The sequence below is a fragment of the Oncorhynchus gorbuscha genome, linkage group LG08, assembly GCF_021184085.1.
Source record: "Oncorhynchus gorbuscha isolate QuinsamMale2020 ecotype Even-year linkage group LG08, OgorEven_v1.0, whole genome shotgun sequence".
Taxonomy (NCBI): domain Eukaryota; kingdom Metazoa; phylum Chordata; class Actinopteri; order Salmoniformes; family Salmonidae; genus Oncorhynchus; species Oncorhynchus gorbuscha.
The window spans coordinates 27,926,853-27,948,791 of record NC_060180.1 but is presented as its reverse complement, the minus strand read 5'-3'; the positions used below and the strand labels follow the sequence as shown (position 1 = coordinate 27,948,791).

General features: G+C 42.4%; 2 protein-coding genes across 5 annotated transcripts; one reads left to right on the top strand and one right to left on the bottom strand.

Moving 5' to 3' along the window:
• Window positions 1–39: 39 nt before the first annotated feature.
• Window positions 40–10,949, top strand: LOC124041441 (SEC23 interacting protein). Of its 3 annotated transcripts, none has more exons than XM_046359022.1 (17): window positions 40–374; window positions 732–1,246; window positions 1,826–2,036; window positions 2,485–2,678; window positions 2,959–3,048; window positions 3,269–3,479; window positions 3,735–3,876; window positions 4,729–4,937; window positions 5,163–5,263; window positions 5,344–5,505; window positions 6,846–6,941; window positions 7,184–7,363; window positions 8,217–8,372; window positions 8,673–8,775; window positions 9,505–9,693; window positions 9,810–9,972; window positions 10,356–10,949. In XM_046359022.1, exons 1-17 carry the CDS (start codon window positions 242–244, stop codon window positions 10,435–10,437), a joined length of 2,937 nt encoding a protein of 978 aa, XP_046214978.1. In that variant the 5' UTR covers window positions 40–241; the 3' UTR covers window positions 10,438–10,949. The 3 variants fall into 3 exon arrangements, with proteins under 3 accessions (XP_046214978.1, XP_046214975.1, XP_046214976.1); XM_046359019.1 differs by having other exon boundaries at window positions 45–374; window positions 9,804–9,972; XM_046359020.1 differs by having other exon boundaries at window positions 48–374; window positions 5,347–5,505; window positions 9,804–9,972.
• A 215-nt stretch (window positions 10,950–11,164) lies between these two features.
• On the bottom strand, window positions 11,165–21,258 carry csgalnact2 (chondroitin sulfate N-acetylgalactosaminyltransferase 2). Of its 2 annotated transcripts, XM_046359025.1 has the most exons (8): window positions 21,124–21,258; window positions 18,137–19,129; window positions 17,671–17,887; window positions 17,478–17,579; window positions 17,149–17,327; window positions 14,722–14,816; window positions 13,438–13,519; window positions 11,165–13,323 (listed from the first exon to the last, which is right to left on the bottom strand). In XM_046359025.1, the coding sequence occupies exons 2-8, from the start codon at window positions 18,783–18,785 to the stop codon at window positions 13,031–13,033; spliced, it is 1,617 nt and encodes a 538-aa protein (XP_046214981.1). In that variant the 5' UTR covers window positions 18,786–19,129; window positions 21,124–21,258; the 3' UTR covers window positions 11,165–13,030. The 2 variants fall into 2 exon arrangements, with proteins under 2 accessions (XP_046214981.1, XP_046214982.1); XM_046359026.1 differs by lacking the exon at window positions 21,124–21,258 and having other exon boundaries at window positions 18,137–19,517.
• Window positions 21,259–21,939: the final 681 nt, after the last annotated feature.

The window sequence follows — 21,939 nt, the reverse complement described above, 5'->3', positions numbered from 1 at the left end:
AATTTTACTCATATTTCATTTCGTTACCGGTCCGTCATGACCGCAAAGAACTTGCGGAGACTCATTGAGCTGACTACAATCAGCACCAACTCAACGAGGAATACTTGACCTTATGACTTGTATTACAGATCAGTGAACTTATCCAAACGCCATCACCGAGAACCACGTCTGAGATCCGGTTGGTGAAGTTATGCTGCTCTGGCTGTAAAATAAGCTTGGCTACGTGTAATTTGGGGTGGCAATGGCTGATAGGAAAACCAATACTGTGCCAAATTCCAGCGCAAATTTACTGTTTTCGGCGGCACCGGAGTTCAATTTCAACCTACCTTTCATACCTGTCAGTCAGGCCAGTGGTCCGGCGGTGTTATCAGGAGGTAAGTTAATGGCGAGGGCCACAGCAGGGCACCTATGACAAACATGACAGCTAACTTAGCTATCTAACGATGTTAGCTAGCTTCGCTGCCAACAAGCCCATTATACATTTGAATAATTGTAAATCCCTGCAATTTAATAGATATCAAGATGTTTCTGTGGGATCGTAGTAAATAAAAATAATAATATTTGCTACAGCAGTGTCAAGTCAACAAAACTCATATGAACATACACCTTGTTTGAGGTTCTCAAAGGGTGGATTAACATTGGATTCTTGACATTGCTCACAGTTAGACTGTTGACGAGTTCAAATATACTGCAGTAACTCAGTTGCTCAATATTTCTGTTATTTTTCCTAGATGATTCTGCAGATGTCGGAGAAGAAGACAGCTTTCTTGGCCAGACCTCTGGAAATGCCCCAGCACAATCCACATTCAGCTACTTCTCCAGTCCCATGAACAGCAGTGACCCATTTGCCTCCATTGGACATCAGCCGGCATGTCCACCCCCGGCATCACTATCAGTAGCCCCCGTGACATCTGGACCAACCTCTGTCCCCATTGTTGCCAGCATGGCCCCAACACCCCCTATCCCACTAACCAACCCTAATGTGCCACAGCCATTTGGCAATGTTGTTTACCAGAACCCCATTGGAAGATACACTCCTCCCCCTAACACAGTGACCCCGCCCCCTCCACAAGCCCCTGATCAGAGTTATAATCCATACCGTCACACACCCCTCAGCAGCAGAGCCAAACCCTATATGCCAGCTCCAGAGGTCCAGTCACTATCCAGCCCACCGGTGCAGCAAAATCCCTACACTATGGGCTCTCAAGCGCCAACATTCCAATCGGCACCATCCACATACACAAAGGTAAACAACAACTCCACTCTGTTTATTGCTTAGTAGTGAATGGTGTGAACCTCTTATTTTTAAGATGAATTAAACTACTGGCAATCAGGCTAATATAAATGTCTCTAAATGTCTTGTAGGAGAATTTAGCTTTTTTACAACCAAATCAGCATTTTGTATGGATTGTTGTAGATGGCTCCAGACACTTTGTTTGCGATTTGACTTGTTTTCGAGAAATCTTGCCCCAACCAGCGATTTGCTTCCTAATCCTCGTTGTGCAGTACGGGGGGCTCTGAAAAAAACATGAACAAATGCTCCAAAAACACCCAAATACGTCCTTTTAGAAACTGAAAAGCTCTCAGTAAAGTGATGCAAGTCTTTAGATGTTCTGCATATGACATTGTTTTATTCCGAACTTTATGCGTGACGTTATATTCCATTTTGTTGCGAAGTGAATCGCTGGTTGGGGTAAGTTTCTCAAAAATGAATGAAATTGCAAAGAAAATGTCTAGACTCTTCTATAACATTTCATTTACATCAAAAATAAAGATTTTGTTGTAAAAAAAATAAAGCTAACTTTCCCTTTAACTCTCTCTTCAGCCCCCTCCCACACAGATTCAGGGGCCGCCCCCTATGACCCATCACTCCGCTACTGCTGGAGCACTTGTTCCAGCCAATCAAATTATACAATATAACGTGTATGAGGCTGTCCAGCCTCACTGGTTCTTCTGCAAACAAGTGGAGTCCAAGAGTGTCTGGCTTCCCTTTAGTATCCTGGACTCCATTCAACTGGAGGAGATCTACAATTCAGGTGAGATGAATGATGTGATTTCTACTATTTAAAAAAATGTATCATCAGAGCCATTTTATATTCTAGGTATCCAAGTTGACTTTGCATAGCTCTCTTTATGTAGGCCTAGATATTTGTAAAACATGTTTGTTTAAACAGAGCAATTTTGAAATATGGCATGTTCATTAGGCACCAAACGTTGCGCAAATGTTTTGAAACATTATTTGTAGCGCACCCTAGTAAACTCTACCCTAATTTATGCACACTCACAGATACATAATCATCTCACAAAAGTCTGTTGTCATTTTTTGCTTAGTTTTTCATTCATTTGTATGTTTGATGTTATGTCTAGCCTATCTTTTTGTTGTGAGTCTTTTCCTATCGCAATGCGTTTTCTTGTACGTAAAGCAAATATCTGAGAAGCAAACAATATCGAATCTAATATGATTACATTTTCATTCTCCTCCAGTGCAACCAGACCCTGAGAATGTGATTGTGTGCACAGAAGGAGGGCGCTATGATGTGCAGCTCTATGACCGCATACGTACAGCTGTATTCTGGGAGGAGGAACCTACAGAGGTGCGGCGCTGCACCTGGTTCTACAAAGGAGACACAGACAGCCGTTTCATCCCCTACTCAGAGGAGTTCAGCGAGAAGCTAGAGGTTGGTCCCATCAATGTAAAAAAAAAAAAAAAAACAGGACCAGGGTCGTGTTCATTAGGGCACGCAATTGAAAGAAAATGTCCTGTGTTCGAATTTCCATTGCAAAATGTTTTACTATATTTTACTACAGTGTGCCCTAATTAATAAGACCCAGGACTCACTGTTACCCAGATTAGAATACAGCTGAGCAATGGGGTGTGTTGGATTTTAGCCCTGAAAGTGGACTGAGAGTTTAATATTCTGTCTGAGCCTTGCTTGATTGCCTGTCTTCTCTATGTAGGGAGAATATAAGAAAGCTGTGTCAACCAACCAATGGCACCGTCGACTGGAGTTCCCATCGGGGGAAACCATTGTCATGCACAATCCAAAGGTATGTTTGCATGACTTAATTTTACAATGCATAATTACCAGGTGTTTACTAAAATATTAAATAGTAATAACTTATTTGTTTCTTAGAAATTCATGAAAACAAGCACCAGGTAGTTTCCAATCGTGAACACCATATCATGGTTTTGAGTGGACTTTGTTGTTTTGCCGACCCAGAAGCGACTGTATTTCTAGTTTGTGAGGTTATATTTGTCTTTCTACAGGTGATCGTGCAATTCCAGCCATCCGCCATGCCAGACGAGTGGGGTACAACCCAGGATGGACAGACCAGACCCAGGGTGGTCAAGAGGGGCATTGATGATGACCATGATGAAGTTCCCGATGGGGAGCTCCCTCAGGTGGATCACCTGGTGTTCATGGTGCATGGCATCGGTCCAGTCTGTGACCTGAGGTTTAGGAGCATGGTGGAGTGTGGTATGTGTGATCTATCGCTCCACATGGCCTATTAAGTCTCCATTATTACCCAGCTCTAGATTCATATCATATTATGGATGTTTGTTTATGCCATGAATGGGATAGGTTGTGGTATGTTCTGCCTCTCATGGTGTTTCTTACTATGCCCAGCAAATACCCCTAAGGTGTATTGAATGTAACTGTGTAGAATATCCATTTACTGCTCCATACTAACCCAGATGGAGTATTAGAAATGTGTGTTGCTTGTGTTCACAGTGGATGACTTCCGGAGTGTTTCCCTGAAGCTGCTGCAGAGTCATTTTAAGAAGGCGCAGGACGAGTGTGTTATCAGTCGAGTGGAGTTCCTTCCTGTTCAGTGGCACACGGCCCTGCATGGGGACGCCACAGGGGTGGACAGGTGAGGAGACGAAAAAAAGGCTCAGACTTTTGTTTCTACTTCCATGGCCCGGCTCCGGTGTCTTACTGGGCCGCGGATCTGCTCTGACTTGGGAGCCAAGGCCAGGCCACTGGTACTTTTCTGCTTGCTTTAACATAATGGCCAACTGTGAACATGGGTTAACACCTTCTCATATTCTGCTCGCCCCAAGTCTTTAGTGTCACGCTCCTGATGGAAAAGCAATTCCTGAAAAGTAACACTAGATCTTATATTAACATACAGTGCATTTGGAAAGTATTCAGATCCCTTGTTATACATTTTGTTACTTTACAGCCTTATTCTAAAATGGATTAAATAGTTAACGTTGTCATTTTGGGGTATTGTGTGTGGATTTATGAGGATAATTATTCCGTTTTAGAATAAGGCTGTAACGTAACAAAATATTGAAAAGGGGAAGGAGTCTGAAATCTTTCCGAATGTACTGTTGTAAACATTGGCAACAAACTTGTGTGGGGTAAGTCTCAGGTGGAAGTGAACCATAATGGAATTTTAAGGACGTTCATACACGTGGGAATACGTCCTGTTCTTTGTGGGATAGGGAAATAAAATTGTAACACAAAAAATCTGTGCTGACGTGAGCGGCAAGCTTTTACAAATGAAAACCACACAATGGCTGTGTCTGAGAACATTACCAGCTGTCAAATCCTTGCTAATGCTTCCGCCCATGGGAGGGACCTCAGATCCTGTCCTCCAATACGCTTCGAGAGGAATTGAGGAAACAAGGGTGGAGGAAGCAAGGATTTGAGCGCTTGTAAATCAGACACAGCCAATTTCTCCCACTCTGACTCAATCCATTTCCTACTGTTGTTTTAGGAGGATAAAGAAGATCACCCTGCCCAGCACGGGTCGTCTGCGTCACTTCACTAACGAGACCCTCTTAGACGTGCTGTTCTACAACAGTCCCACCTACTGCCAGACCATCATGGACACAGTTGCCCTGGAGATTAACAGGATCTATGCCCTGTTCATGCAGCGGAATCCAGACTTCACCGGAGGCGTCTCAGTATCCGGACACAGTTTAGGTACAAACAGCCAGACACCAAGGCCCACTTTTCTAGACCTAGATGAAATCTTAGTGCTGGATAAAAAAAAAAAAACTTTGTTCAATTGAGAATCTCTATTGAAAGTGCTTTTTAGTTCAGGATTAGGCTTAATCTGGGTCCAGGAAACCAGTCCCAAGTGTTCATACTTTTAGCTAAGTCATGTGAGAAAGATTTGGACAAACCTGTCTCTCTGTGTGTTTGCAGGTTCCCTCATACTTTTCGACTTGCTGTCAAACCAGAAGAATGTCTCACCTTTGCAAACCATGTCAACTGCAAATGGGGGCCACCCTGCAGGAAACAAACAGGTCCATAGCTATCCAAACATTTGTTTATTTCATTATTTCAGTGACACCAGAGAGTGTAACAATCCCTCTTCTCCTTAAAGCAGGTGGCTCCCCCCGCTGCTGCTACCTCACCTGTTGCGGTGGGGGAGCAGCTTAAGGAGGAAGGGGAGGAGTTTGACGATCTTTCTGCATCGCTGGAACATCTGGGCCTGTCTGAGTACCAGAGCACTTTAGAACAGGAGAAGATTGACCTTGAATCTTTTGTAAGAACCCTCCCTGCTTGTCATGAACCCATATACTGTAGTTATTAATATTTACTTTCAATTCTTATGACCTATGTTCCCATTAAGCTGCTTCACAGAATAAATATCAGCGAGCACAGAGAAGCACAAGATTGAACTTCAGGGGAAAGGAAAGGGGGAGTTGTACAACAGTCAGTGTACAACAGTCAGTTGTACAACTGAATGCATTCCTCATTTAATCCAATCCCTCTGAATCAGAGTGGTGCAGGGGCTGCCTTAAATCGACATCAACGTCTTCGGCGCCTTGCTCAGGGGCAGAACCTTGTCAACTCAGGGATTCAATCCAGCAACCTTTCGGTTACTGGCCCAACGCTCTAACCACTAGGCTACCAGCCGCCCCAACCCACCTTTCTAGAGTTTTCCCCGTTAGTTGACACTATCAACGTTTCCCTTTACTGTGAGAATTGTGATCGAATCAATACAATGTTAGCCACTTTCAATGCAACATACCGAAACTAAAAAAACGATGCTAGACTTAGTATGTGAAACTAACTATGCAAGAGATTGTAGGCAGAACGCATCGGAGTAGCATTATATTGCATTGACAGGCACAACTCAGGCCCATACTCTACACAAACCGGTGCGCAATAACCAATCAGAGCTGCAGTAGGGCTATATGCAAATAGACCATTGCCACATATGGATCTGTGCCAATCACTTTGAACTGGACTGTGTATACAGCATGAGCGGTCGTGAGTTAGTTGCACTTGTTTTTAGATCAAAAGCGAGAGGTACGTGTAGCGAGCGACATGCACATTTGTTCATATCCTTTCCTAGTTAGTGAGTTATTAGCCCAGTTATAGATCATTTGTAGTCAGCAATTGAGGAGTGATTGCTTCCTACAAGAGCACAAAACGCAAATGTCATATTGCTTATGACACTTAGAGACATTACACTCCAAAATAATCATTTGTCAGATGTTTTAAGACCTCAAAAGTCAAGGTGAGTCCACATGCCACAGCATTGGTTGTGCAGATCCAGCTTAATGGCAAAATTATTCATATTTCAAATGAATGTAAAAGATAATTTTACAGATAAAAGATCATTTTACGGTGCTCATCTTTAACATTTATTTTGGATTGTGTCTATAAGGATTTTGCTATATGGATCTACAAAACAAATGTCCTTCGGTAAAAAAAAACACATTTGAGGCCTGAAAATAACTGACTTTTGAGTGAAATTTCTCAGAAACGGAAAGTAAATGATTCAATTGTATTACAATGCTTCCCTAGGCCATTTCCTAGAATTGGTGATTACCAATCTATGGTCCAAATCCCACTGTCTTTTCTATATTTTGTTAGCTTATGTGCACAGTTGAGGACCTGAAAGAGATGGGCATTCCATTGGGGCCAAGGAAGAAAATGGCTAAATTTGTCAAAGAAAGAGCAATTAAGCAGGTGAGCATTTAATCGTCTTTGTCTCTGACACCAGTGTTGTGTTCAAAAGGAAGAAAACGTTTTGAAATGGGCCGGTACTACCCGAACTTAGAATACAATTAGAATAGAACATTTGATCTATTCCAAAATGTTTCACTACAGTGTGCCGTACTGAACACAACCCAGTGATGGCTAAAACTGTGTCAACTGAACATAATCTTCTGTGTTCGTGTGCCTTCTATCTTCGGGACTCCTTTCGTCAGGCAACAAGTCAGGCAGCACAAGATAAGAAGGCAGCAGAAGTGAAGGTGACCAGTCAAGAGGTCGTCCCCGCCCAATTAAGTGAGTCTCTCCCAGGGCCCGGCACCTCGAAGCTTCCTGTTGGCGGGACTTACTCGTCCGTCCATGTGGATTACAACTACTTCAAAGTTGGCACTGGACAGGTAAGCCTAAACCTCTGCCAGGATTCAATCAGATCAGCGCAACCCGCCTAACTCTTTGATGCTTTTGTTTAGGCGGTGTCGAAGGTGTAACTGCGTTAGAGCTGTCAAATCTTCAAGCGGCTCCTGGTGTTACCGATCGTAGACATTGCAGTTGGATGCACGGAGTCGCAGCCGTGTTACGGCTGTTTGAATACTGGAATGTTGTTATCTAGTGACATTAATTTGGATACATCCATAACAATGAGCTAATGAGGCACGATTTCACCTGGCACAGAAAATGTGCTCACTCGTCAGGACACTGTTGTTCAGAGGAGCTAGCCAATAGCACCGCCAACACAATCACTTCAAACGGAAGCTGGAAAGACTGCAAACTTTCACAATTTTTCAATTGACATCTTTGTATATATCCATAAAAATGATGCCAGCTGATTCATGATTCGACTGGCTGAGAAACGCTGCCTGCCCCTCTTGTCTCCTCATGACACGTTCATTACTATGGGACAGCTGGAGATCAAAGCAAATGTAGGAGAGACCGACAGCAAATGGATACAAATATCCGCTGTTGAAAACTAAATGTCACTCTAAAAGTAATGTGAGATAATGTTTAGATGCTTTTTATTAATGGCGATCAAGTTACACATCCGACACGCCTAAAACAAAAGTAATGAAAAGCTATACATTTGTCAGCTAGCGCGGGTTTCCGCTGATCTGATTGAATCCCGACCCTACACCATGACGTCAGTGTGGAGTAACGACGTTAGTCTACAGCCCTTCTGGAATGTCATGCATAAGCATACATTTTCATCAGGGCTCATGTAAAAGCACTGTCTGGTGTTGGTGTTCTGCCCCATAGGTGTCGGTGGTGTACCACACTCTGGACTTTGAGCCAGTGAATTTCTTTGCCCTGGGATCTCCCATAGGGATGTTCCTCACAGTGCGAGGCCTGGAGAAGATCGAGGAAAACTACCAGCTACCCACCTGCAAGGGATTCTTCAACATCTACCACCCGGTTAGCCAATCTTCCTCACAAGTGTTCTGAGCGGAGTATGGGTGTGCATACAGATGACATACTGTATGTGACAGGATTTGCATCTGTCAGCTATAAAGCACATTGCGACAACTGTTTATGTAAAAAGGACTTTCTAAATACATTTGATTGAACTATGACATGGTTAATGCCAATGTGTTTAATTAAAGTAGATTAGGGTAGCAAATACATGAATTGATATGGAAGGGTGTAATAAATGTATTTTTCAAAATGTTAAAATATCTGTTTGCTCGAACTGTTTGTTTGAACTGTTTGTTTTAGCTGGACCCAGTTGCTTACAGGATTGAGCCCATGATCCTGCTAGACCTGGACTTGAAACCGGTTCTGATTCCACATCACAAAGGGAGGAAGAGGCTGCATCTCGGTAAGGAACTATAGATTCACCACCGGCTTTATTTTATCTTCAGATTTGTATTCTATTAATTACCATCGCCAGGTGAACCCTACTATTGTCATCACTGTCTCTTCACATTTTGAAAATGACTAATCAGACCCTGGTCTCCGAGGAAGTGAACAGTGTTTCCCCTATATTTATTTAGCAGCGGTGGCCACCACTGCAAAATATATATATATATTTAAAATTATATATATATCACTGAGTGTACGAAACATTAAGAACCATTTCCTAATATTGGGTTGCAACCCCCCCCAAGTTTGCCCTCAGAACAGCCTCAATTCGTTGGGGAATGGACTCTAAAAGATGTCGAAAACTTTCCACAGGGATGCTGGCCCATGTTGACTCTGTGTCCCACAGTTGTGTCAACTTGGCTGGATGTCCTTAGGGTGGTGGACCATTCTTGATACACATAGGAAACTGTTGAGCTAGGAACACCCATCAGCGTTGCAGTTCTTGACACAAACTGGTGCACCTGGCACCTACTACCATACTGCCACCATTGCTGGGGAAAAAATCATAGTGGAAACACTGGTTAATTACAAGAAGTAAATCAAATACAATGACTCAGATCTTGGCAGAGTGAAACCTCACCAACAGAACACAAAGAGCAGTCCTGGAAGACCAGGATTCCAAAGTGTAGTATGTTTAATTTGTCAGTGAGTTTTACAATCATGGATTGTTTTGTGTGTGTGGCAGAGCTGAAGGAGAGTCTCTCCCGCATGGGTTCAGACCTGAAGCACGGCTTCATCAGCTCCCTGAAGAGTGCCTGGCAGACCCTCAACGACTTTGCTCGTGCTCACACCTCCAATGCCCAGCTGGCAGCCGAGCTCGCTATGGTGGCCAATCAGATCAAGGAGGAGGAGGAGAAGCATGCACACAGTGATGGTGAGTATAAGAGCGATTTTAAATAACTCATGAAATATTGCTCTTTCGGTTTATTTGGATAGGGCTTTGCTTTTAAAAAACAACTTTATTTAAATGTCAACGTTGGCTAGTCGCAGAACACAGGATAGTGGAGAGTCCTGAGCTGCTGAGAGAAGAAGAGCCCCAGGTGAAAATAGGCATGCTGAACGGGGGGAACCGCATCGACTATGTCCTACAGGAGAAGCCCATCGAGAGCTTCAACGAGTACCTCTTCGCCCTGCAGAGTCACCTGTGTTACTGGTATGAAAATAAACTCCGCTGCTTACTCTGGCCCTTATTATGTTAAGGTTGAAACAGAAATGTTGATCGACGCGCACTGTTGAATACATTTCATGGCTGGATCAGCCAATCATCTCCTTCTGCCCCGTGGGTACTCCATATGAGGTCATGCTTGTGTGTGGTTGTTTATAGCTGCTGTTTAACCATATCATTTGATGAAAAGCTTTACCTCTGATTTTGTGTCTACTGCTTGATTGAGTTTTGAACCGGAGACTTAAGACCTGCTCCAAGGCTTTACTTTTTGTCTTCTCTCCACAGCTGCTCTATTTTGAGTTGAGGTATTCTTGTTTGAAAAATTATTCCGTCTGCAGACATGGAGTTATTTGTTCCATTCTTTTCCCCAGGGAGTCTGAAGACACAGCCCTACTACTCCTGAAAGAGATCTACAAGACCATGGGGATAAACCCAGAACAGATTTTACATTAATGCAATGGAATGGTAACCTGGTGGGACCACTCTGATCACTGCGTTCATTCCGTTTCACTGCACGTAAGTGAAATAGAATGGTGAATGCAGTGATCAGGCCCGGTTCCACCGGAGTAATGGATTGGTTGGAGTGAAAAATAAACCTTTCTGAAACCCTCATACACCCATTCAGGTTTGTCCATGTCAATGCTTTTTGATTTGATATTGTATATGGTTCTTTGTTTAGTATTAATTTTCATTGATTTTCTATTCTCATAGTCTATTGTGAGGATGAATATGCTTGTAATATGCCCTTTGTCTTAAATTAAGAAAATAGATGAAATTAGTGGAATCCAAGAACACTTGTTTGAAATAAACATTTTATAACCTAAATTATAGAAATGGTGAGGTTTGCTGAACTATATGAAATTAAACATTTACCAGAGAAATCAAAGAAACTGCTAATTTAAGTATTTACCTCAAATGTATTTTATGTTTAACAATATCCGTAAAATAAACCATTTACTTTCACATTACTTGACTCTTATTTTCAGTCTTCGGTGCACAGGTAAGACTGCCACATATCCTCTTAAGTCTGGGTAGAAAAAGACAGCATTTACTTTCTGCTTTACGATTTTTTTGTGTGTTTTGGTTTGCTTAAATAGAGAAACGACCAATACTTGTTTTTCAGTTGTGTTCAGGAAAAGATTGAGCTCTGAGGCATTCAAGAACAAAGACTGGAAACCTATTGTATAGAGCGGGGAGAGCAATGTTTAATGAGAAAATAAGCATTTAACAAAAAGAAACTCGAAGGAAGTCATGACTCTTGTTTGATACAAAAAGGTGGGCCACCTTGATCATAGTTTTTCAACTGGTCATTCAATACAATACCGTTTTCGTTGAATTCAACATTGCACACTGTTCTGTCATACTGAATGCAACCCTGTTACTTAATCGCAAACATGTTTTGCTTGCTCCTTTGGACTTTATGTAAATCTAAATTACCATCACATTTTTTACACTTCAGTGTGTAGTTCCAAGTAATGTTTTATCAATAAAGATGAAAACATTTTTTAAATGGTACCTGCCGACATTCATAGCCTGGTTCCTCTCTAGGTTTTGGGCTTTCTAGGGCATTTTTCCTAGCCACCGTGCTTATACACGTGCATTGCTTGCCGTTTGGGGTTTTAGGCTGGGTTTCTGTACAGCACTTTGAGATCAGCTGATTTACAAAGGGCTATATAAATTTGATTTGATTCAGGGCTCTATTCAATCCGTACCCTAGGTCGAAAATACATTAAGACAATGTAATAATTCCATTCATTGGCCCAGCACGGTTGCTGATTCTTCAGGATTAGCATTGAAAATGTGACATCAAGTAATAATGTCTGTAGATCTGAAAATACTTAAATATATAGAATGAAATTAAAACAGTTAAACTGTGTTTGCTGGGTAGTTATCCGAAATTCGCTACGTTTGTGTTTATTGTCCACTTTGATGGCGAACTTATTTACTGCGAACACGTCAATTTTGCTCCGGTACATTTATTTTGGAACGCTTCTGCACGGAATTATTACATTTAAACCTTTATCTCCAACCAAGTCTGTATCACAGAAGTACCACGTGATTGAAATGCTAAGGCAATTTCCCCCTTGTTAGCGGAGACTGCATTAAGGGTAAACACTGCATAAATCGGAAATGACCTTAACATTTCTATCGCGCAAGTGCAGCGTTACAACCCGATTGAAATTTAAAAGGCAATGTTTCCGTGTTAGAGCCTGCATACGGCAAATACCTTTCCTATCTCGCAATCTGTAACGCTTCAGTGATTGAAGAGCCCCAAGTCTCATAACTATCAATGGCCTCAGGAGGGATATATCTTTAATTATCCTCTCTATTTAGACAAAGTATGACAATCCGTGGCTGAAAACCAATAAAACAATGACTTATACATTCCATTTAAGATTGACCACATCATTGAGTGGCTACAAGGTTCAATTCTTCAGTCACAATCCAGTCAGATCTGTACATGTTGGTACATTTCCCAAATAAACAAAATTAAAACCGATAGGATAAATCATTTTAGATACGGTTAAATCAGAGGCAGTGTTTATTTCCCCTTTCAACAAAGCCTATTCAAACAAAGGTCCCTTTTTTAAAATCACTATACAACTTTAAATCAATCTTGACATTAAAAACTATGGCAGTATAGTTATCGTTGGGATACATTGTTTAAAAAGAACACTGTCCATTGATTGCTTGATCTCACAGGCAAGAACATTGCTTTAACTTGATAGATAGGTCATGCAAATTTCCCCAACTTCAAATATGTCTTTGTGTTGACGCAGGTGGTGTTATTCTCAGTATTGTTTAAGTTGACGCTTCACGTTTACTAATGTACATTTTTGTACATTCCCAAACGTGTCTTTAGCTAATCTGTGAAATGTAACAGGATTTTGTGCAAACAGGTCTTCTGTATAGTGCATTTTAGTCATGTTAGTAACAGCATGTGCAACTCAGTTCTTGTATTTGTAAAAATAAAATAAAAAAAATAATTAAAAAGCAAGGAGTTCTGATGCAGAGTACCTAAGATGGCCGCCTAGCAAAAAGACATTCAGTCTTCAGTTTTGCCCTGGGTCTTATAGGCCTGCTTGCGGAGGTGATTCTCGATCTCCTCGCGGAACACCAGCATGCCCAAGTGGGAGTGGGAGGCCTCATTCATGGCTTTGGACTGGATGCACATGCGATACTGTTCTGGAGTCAGCTCGTCTGCACACTGCTTCTCGTGCCACAGGTGGAAGAGGCCAGATACTGGTGTACGCGTCACGATCAGGTCGCTCCGCAGGTACTTCCTGTACAAGTGGACATCTTCCACACCCCAACCTTTCACGTCCAGGTCAAAACCTCCTAGAAAATATAATTGAGGGGGTAGTAAGATATCTTGCTTATAGAATTGTCACAGTAAAAATACATAGAAAGCACACAACACCGTAGCAAAACTTCTCGGTTAACATGGCTTACCGATATTAAGGAAGTCTGAGCGATATTGACATGTCATTCCAAAACCAAAATCTCTCCAGAATCCAGCATCTTTCTTGTGAATCTATACGAAAAGAACACTTGACATTGGCAAGTTGACTAATGCAAACATTGAGTTACAATTAAACACACTACATATACACAAATGTATGTGGACCCCCATTCAAATTTGTGGATTCGGCTATTTCTGCAACACCCGTTGCTGACAGGTGTATAAAATCAAGCACACAGACATGCAATCTCCATAGACAAATATTGGCAGTAGAATGGCCTGTACTGAAGAGCTCAGTGACTTTCAAAGTGGCACCGTCATAGGATGCCACTTTTCCAACAAGTCAGTTCGTAAAATTTCTGCCCTGCTAGAGCTACCCCCTACCTGTAAGTGCTGCTATTGTGAAGTGTAAACATCTAGGAGAAACAACGGCTCAGCTGCGAAGTGGTAGGCCACACGGGAACGGGACCTCCAAGTGCTGAAGCACGTAAAAATTGTCCGTCCTCAGTTACAACACTCACTACCAAGTTCCAAACAGTCTCTGGAAGCAACATCAGCACAAGAAACTGTTCGTCGGGAGCTTTTTCTATGGCTCAGCAGCCACACACAAGCCTACGATCACCATGCGCATTGCAAAGTGTTGGCTGGAGTTGAGTAAAGCTACCGCCATTGGACTCGAGTAGTGTAAACACGTTCTCTGACAGATAAATCTGGGTTTGGTGGATGCCAGGAGAACGTTACCTGCCCGAATGCATAGTGTCAAGTGTAAACTTTGGTGGAGGAGGAATAATGGTCTGGGGCTGTTTTTCATGGTTCGAGTTAGGCCCCTTAGTTCCAGTGAAGGGAAATCTTGACAATGACATGGTAACAGTTTGGGAAGGCCCTTGACTGTTTCAGCATGACAATGCCACCGTGCACAAAGTGAGGTCCACACAGAAATGGTTTGTCGATCAGTGTGGAAGAACTTGACTGGCCTGCACAGTGCCCTGGCCTCAACACCATCGAACACCTTTGGGATGAATTGGAACACCAACTGTGAGCCAGGCCTAATTTCCCAACACAGTGCCCGACCTCACTTAGCTCATGGCTGAATGAAAGCAAGTCCCTGCAGCAATGTGGAAATAGAGGAGGCTGTTATAGCAACAAAGGGTGAGACTAACTCCATATGAATTCCCATGATTTTGGAATGAGATGTTCAACGAGCAGGTGTCAACATACTTTTTGGTCATGTAGTGTATATATTTTTTGGGTCATCCATTTTTACAGGTACTTACAAGTTGACTTTCAATGGGGGGAGCCAGCTCCAGATTTCCATAGACTATGGCAGGATTATACAAACTGAAAACCACTGGATAAAATACTCTCTTGTCTACAAGAAGAAAACAAGATGGAGGGGTTGAAATGTATTTTGTTACAAATTACATGCAAAATGCCAATAGTACACATTTAGAAAAATGACAACTGCCCGCATTAAGTACTCATGAAAAAAAAAATGAATTTTGGAAACAGTAGGGATGTGCATCGTTCTCTTTCAAGACGATTCGATACGTACAGTTGAAGTCGAAAGTTTACATACACCTTAGCCAAGTACATTTAAACTCTGTTTTTCACAATTCTTGACATTTAATCTTAGTAAAAATTCCATGTCTTAGGACAGTTAATATCACCACTTTAGTTTAAGAATGTGAAATGTTAGAATAATAGTAGAGAGAATTATTTATTTCAGCTTTCATTTCTTTCATCACATTCCCAGTGGTCAGATGTTTACATACACTCAATAAGTATTTGGTAGCATTGCATTTAAATTGCTTAACTTGGTTCAAAAGTTATGCATAGCCTTGCACAAACTTCCCACAGTTGGGTGAATTTTGGCCCATTCCTCCTGACAGAGTTGGTGCAACTGAGTCAGGTTTGTAGGCCTCCTTGCTCACACACGCTTTTTCAGTTCTGGCCACAAATATTCTATAGGATTGAGGTCAGGCCTTTGTGATAGCCACTCCAATACCTTGACTTTGTTGTCCTTAAGCCATTTTGCCACAACTTTGGAAGTATGTTTGGGGTCACTGTCCATTTGGAAGACCCATTTGCGACCAAGCTTTAACTTCCTGACTGATGCCTTGAGATGTTGCTTCAATATATCCACATACTTTTCAAAGGTGCTTCAACAAAGTACTGGAATAAAGGGTCTGAATACTTTATTGAATTCATTTGCAAAAATGTCTAAGCTATTTTTTGCTTTGTCATTATAGGGTATTGTGTGTAGATTGATGAGGAAAACAACAATTTAATCCATTTTAGAATAAGGCTGTAACTTAACAAAATGTGGAGAAAGTCAAGGGGTCTGAATACTTTGAATGCACTGTAGATACGTGGGCTCCGATACAGGAACAATACGTTTTAGTTTGAAACGATTCAGTGTGTTTTGATTCGAGAAAGAAACGAATCGGTTCGATTCCAGGCACTACCATTTGTTGCATAAACACATTCATTTTCCATTCTAAGTTAAAATAGGCTGCCGACGGAGATCATGACCTGGGCCTCTGAGCTGGATCTGTCTGAGCTGACTTCTGTGTGTCTGTGTGTGTAAATGATATATGTCTATGGTGTATGTACTATGTAGGCACCTGGCCTGAGCCATAAGGGAGACTAGGCATCTACCATCCCACTTCCATTATTTATCAGACTGGGGGGGGCAGGCAATGTAGCATATGTTTGTCACTCACTAATTAAGGCAATGTAGCATATGTTTGTCAATGTAATGTAGCATATGTTTGTCACTCACTAATTAACTTGTCATTTTTGCAGATTAAGTGTTTGAGCTAGTAATGTATCAATATTTATCGTTTCCAAATTAGCTATGACACAGCCAATGAATATGTAGCAAAACTTTGGATTCCACCCCCATCTCAAAATTGAATGGTTTTGACCGTTTGGAAGTTTAGTGAGCTTCTTTCCTCTTCCCAATTTGGCCATGCAGTGCGCCTCGCAAAGTGATTGCTGTGCTCGTTATGAAATGATCAACTTTACCCTATATATCTAAAAATGACCACACACACGCTGATGGTGAACCTGAACAATCTAAATAAAATATATTGTTAAGGCCCGTTCAACAGGTAGCCTATAGCCAGATGAGAGTTGCATCTCCAGTAAGTTTACTTTTATTCCGGTAAAACACATTTTCAACAATGTATAGATAACAATAACCTAGCAAATGACATAGGGTTTATTAGTTGCGTGACAGCCTAATGTTGCGCAAATCATTTTAGCATTTGAACACTGAAGATGCCATACAGATCAGGAACAGGCCACCTACCTCACGCTGGCCAGCACACAAAGCTGGGCACAGTGCGCAGTTTGACTAGGCTACTGGATATTCCCGAGGCATGCCGCAAAATGACTTGATTGTCAACACAATCACATGCTTAGTTCGACACTGAAGGAGAGGGCGCATCAGCCGTCACAAAACATGAGGCAGTTTCAGAAGGTAGAAAGTAATATGAGCAACAACAAACAAACAAAAAACAACGATTCGTACCGTTTCAATCGATTTTCTGACCGAAGGATGCAAAATTTGGATCGGTTTCGGGTCCGCGGCCGATGCAGTCATATCGCAAACATTTGAATCGGGGATCGATGTGAATCGTTATTTCCCTAGGAAACAGGAATGTGTAGGCTACAATGTTTTGATAGAAGGCACCTACTTGGAGCGGTGTGAAGGAGGCAGGTGTCGAGATAGTCCCGTGTGAAGTAGATATCCACATCACAGAAGAACATCAACACGTCACCCTTCTTCCAGGCGCGGGCTCCGATGTCCAGACCCCTGCCCCTGGAAAACTCCTCGTCCACTGGGATGAGGGTGTAGTTGGAAAAAGTCTCCTCCCTACAAAACCAACAATGTCATTTCGGTTGTCTGTGGTTTTGAGCACGAAACGTCTAGACTAGAAACATAGACAAGTGACAGATGTCCAGCAGTAAAATCATATCAAAAGCACATCATATATCCTTTCATTCATATTAAAAGAAAACAAACCTGGACATTTTTTCCAAATAAGACTTCACCTCCTGTAAGCCCTCTTGTCCAAAGTAGACCACCGTAAGATGCACTTTCCTATCATGTTTTATGCAAACTTCCCTGCAATGACAAAAACAGAAATTACACAATCTTTACAAATAGTAGGTATAGGCTACATATTGACATTTTCACATGACTCACCACCACTGACCTGAAGTTGTGTAGGAACTGTGAGAATGCATCTGTTCTGCCCGCCAATGGTACAATGATATTGATGACGACTCCGGACGTTTCTACGGATGTGCTCCTGACTTTCATTAAAGGACCGAATGGACGGAAAAGAGTAACGTGGCGGAAATTGTCGGAGTCCTCTTTTGCAAAGAAGAGCTCGTAGAGTGTGCCTTTGTCCCGTTCTGTTCTGTACAGCCCTGCCCACATAAGGGTACACATCACAGTTTTGTCAAACATAGGGAACAAATATTGTTCAACTTTAAAAGGCAAGATGACATCATTTTTTGCATCCATGAAACAAGCAGATAGTGATCCGGATTAGGGGTTCCCATTCTGGCCCTCAGCCCCTCCAGATATTTGGCAGCACTAGCACATGCAATCGGTCAACTTACCATCAGGATCAGGTTGAGAACCACTGTTACATTACCCCAGTATAACTCTCTTACCCTCAGTAAAGTGGCTCTCAGTGTACGCCTGCCTCTGCATGGGCACATCCTCCTGGCCATCCTCCTCGTCTGGGTTGTTTATGACATCCAGGGCCGCCTCAATGACCTCCACCAGCTCGTCCCTGCGGTCCTTCCGCACAGGCTTCTCCTCTGGGTGCCTGGTCAATCCCATCTCCAGTTGATACACCTTACCAGAGTTGAAGCTCTCAAAGGGGACCAGGGCGTACTCGCTGGGCAGCCGTGCTCCCGTGTTCACCTCGGCTTTGTCGATCTGGGAGTGGAGGAATTCGAGGAGATCCCCAGGCACCTGGTCCCTGGTCTCAGCCAGTCCCTGGACCCCGAGGGCTTCCTTCCAGTCCTGCAGGTCCTTGAGCTTCTCACTCATCTGCTGGAGCTCCTGCTTGAGCTGGGCGATCTGCCGCTTGAGGCTGGCGGCACGGCTGAGGTGGTGCTCCTCCTGCTCTTGCAGCAGGGCACGGTAGTACTCCTTCCCATAGGACTCCCCTCCCAAGCCAGGCAGGACCAGGCTGACGTCAGCTGGGGGAGTGCACTCCAGCAAGTAAGCAAAGAGGAAGAGGACCAGCAGCAGGACGAGCCCCAGGAACAGCCAGCGCATCCGTCCCTGCAGCGGAAAGCTTCGCCTGGGCATCACGCTCGCATCCGGTCTATGGGCGACGACTCTGCATTCCCTTTCACGTCAGGTAAATCTACCTCAAGCTGGACAGACTTAGGTCCAATGCATATTCTAGGAATGTTAAAAATGTCCCCTCTAATGAGCAAGTTAGATTAACAACAAGGTGGACGTTTGTTCTGAGTGCTGCTATACAAAAAAAAAGCTACTTTGTTCGTTCATGTCACATTATTCAGATAAAGTCAGGAATACCGCTGGTGCATCTTGTTTGATGATCACAATCTGCCTGTTCTCTTGCAGGTGTTACATCGCGAGTGGAATCCATTTGGATTTCGTCCATCAGTGTACACATGATTTAGAACCTTTTAGATGAAAAAGCATTCATTCAGCAATCATTGTTCATTCATGTCATATTCATATGGTGTCAACAAATTATGCAAGAAAGGAAATGCTGGTACAATAAACATACTGTTGACCTAGCAATGACTTATAGAGGAACTTGAATTTCATGTTTTACATATAGTACCAGTCAAAAGTTTGGACACCTACTCATTAAAGGGTTTTTCTTTGTATTTACTATTTTCTACATTGACATCAAAACAATGAAATAACACATAAGAAATCATATAATAACCAAAAAGAGTGTTAAACAAATCAAAATCTATTTGATATATTTGAGGTTATTCAAAGTAGCCACCATTGCCTTGATGACTGCTATGCACACTCTTAGCATTCTCTCAACCAGCTTCATGAGGAATGCTTTTCTAACAGTTTTGAAGGAGTTCCCACATATGCTGAGCACTTGTTGGCTGTTTTTCCTTGACTCTGTGGTCCAACTCATCCCAAACCATCTCAATTGGGTTGGCCAGGTCATCTGATGCAGCACTCCATCACTCTCCTTCATCAAATAATCCTTACACACCCTCGAGGTGTGGTTTGGGTCATTGTCCTGTTGAAAAACAAATCATAGTCTAAATAATCAGGAATTCTAAATAAATCACAGACAGAGTCACCAGCAAAGCACCATCACACCTCCTCCATGCTTCACGGTGGGAACCACATGTGGAGATCATTCACCTACTCTGCATCTCACAAAGACACAGCGGTTGGAACCAAAAATCTCATCATACCAAAGGGAAGACTTCCAACGGGCTAATGTCCATTGTTCGTGTTTCTTGACCCAAGCAAGTCTCTTCTTCTCATTGGTGTCCTTTAGTAGTGGTTTCTTTGCAGCAACTTGACCACGGAGGCCTGATTCACACAGTCTCCTCTGAACAGATGATGTTGAGATGTGTCTGTTACTTGAACTCTGTGAGGCATTTATTTGGGCTGCAATCTGTGGCTGGTAACTCTAATGAGCTCTGCAGCAAAGGTAACACTGCATCTTCCTTTCCTGTTGCGGTCCTCATGAGAGTTAGTTTCATCATAGCGCTTGATGGTTTTTGTGACTGCACTTGAAGAAACTTTCAAGTTCTTGAAATGTTCCGTAATGACTGACCTTCATGTCTTAAAGTAACGATGGACCGTCGTTTCTCTTTGCTTATTTGAGTTGTTCTTTCCATAATATGGACTTGGTCTCGTACCAAATAGGGCTATCTTCTGAATACCACCCCTAACTTGTCACAACACAACTGATTGGCTCAAACGCATTAAGAGGAATGAAATTCCACAAATGAACTTTTAACAAGGCACACCTGTTAATTGAAATGCATTCCATGTGACTACCTCATGAAGCTGGTTGAGAGAATGCCAGGAGTGTGCAAAGCTGTCATCAATGCAAAAGGTTGCTTCTTTGAAGAATCTGAAATCTAACATATATTTTGATTTGTTTTAACACTTTTTCATTACTACATGATTCCAAGTGTTATTTAATAGTTTTGATGTCTTCACTACTATTCTACAATGTAGAAAATACTAAAAAAATAAAGAAAAACCCTGGAATGAGTAGGTGTCCAAACTTTTGACGGGTACTATACGTCTATGAGAATACTTTCACCTGAACCACTTTCCCTCGATGTGGTTTTTATTCAAGACTCGATCTGAGGGCTGTCCAGCAATGCCTGTCTGCTTATGGAACTAACGTTTGGAGCTTATGGAGCTAACGTTTGCCAACACGCTATACAACGACAACAACATTAGCCGAACTAATGAGCTTGTGGCTGGGTAACTACTGTAGCAACCAAGCTACAAAGGGGACCTGAGAGTTGGCTAGCTGGAAAACTAGCTAACACCTAACGTTAGATACGTGTAAACAACCGCTTGCTATGAGCCGGTTGGAACGATTGTGTAGCTAGCTAGCTGTATATCGAGAAATATTTCATTCGAACAGTAACGTTATATTTTTGCAAATACTTACCAATATATTCAGCTCTCCGTGTAAGGACTAAAAAGCAGTAGCATCAAAAATAATTATTCTAAACAACGCCACGGAGCAAAGTGGACTGATCGAGAAAAGAAACTGTACTTCCGCAAAAGAGTTTCTGTAGTTTCTTCTTTGGTGTGGTTTATCGGCGGTTGACATCCAACGTTATGGTGCATTACCGTCACCTACTGCACTGGAGGGCCATAGACAGGGATAAATTAAATCTTAAGAATATGTTGCTCTTAAAAAATATAACAAAATATTTGAGACTATATCTAATGAAGTTCTAGTCAATATACTCTTTAAACTAAATTCCTGTATCCACTTCTCCCTCATACTAGATCCCAGCCTCTCTCTTTCCTCTGATACTGCCCACACTGCAGCAATACATGCTCCACGGTCTCTGTTTCCTGGCAATAATCACACTTTCCCGTTGGATGCTTTCCTATCACATTGACAGACTTATTCAACTGGCTGTGTCCCACCCTTAATCTTGCAAAAATAGCCTCCTCTCTTCTATCCCTTCCTGCCATCCTCCCCTCCACAACTTTCCTCTGAACATGAAGTAAATGCCTGCTCTTAGTCTCTCTATTACACTGCTCCTGCCATCTCTGCACCATCACTGTCCATAACAGGCTTTTTGCCTCTGCCTTGCTCATTGAAACTACAACATCAACATCCCCACTACCAAGTGCTTGTTTAGCCAGTACATCAACTGCCTCGTTCCCCTCCACCAACACAAGGGCTGGGACCCAAGTAAATCGTATCTGTATACCCATCTGTCTAATCCTGCCATGGGTTTGTAGCACC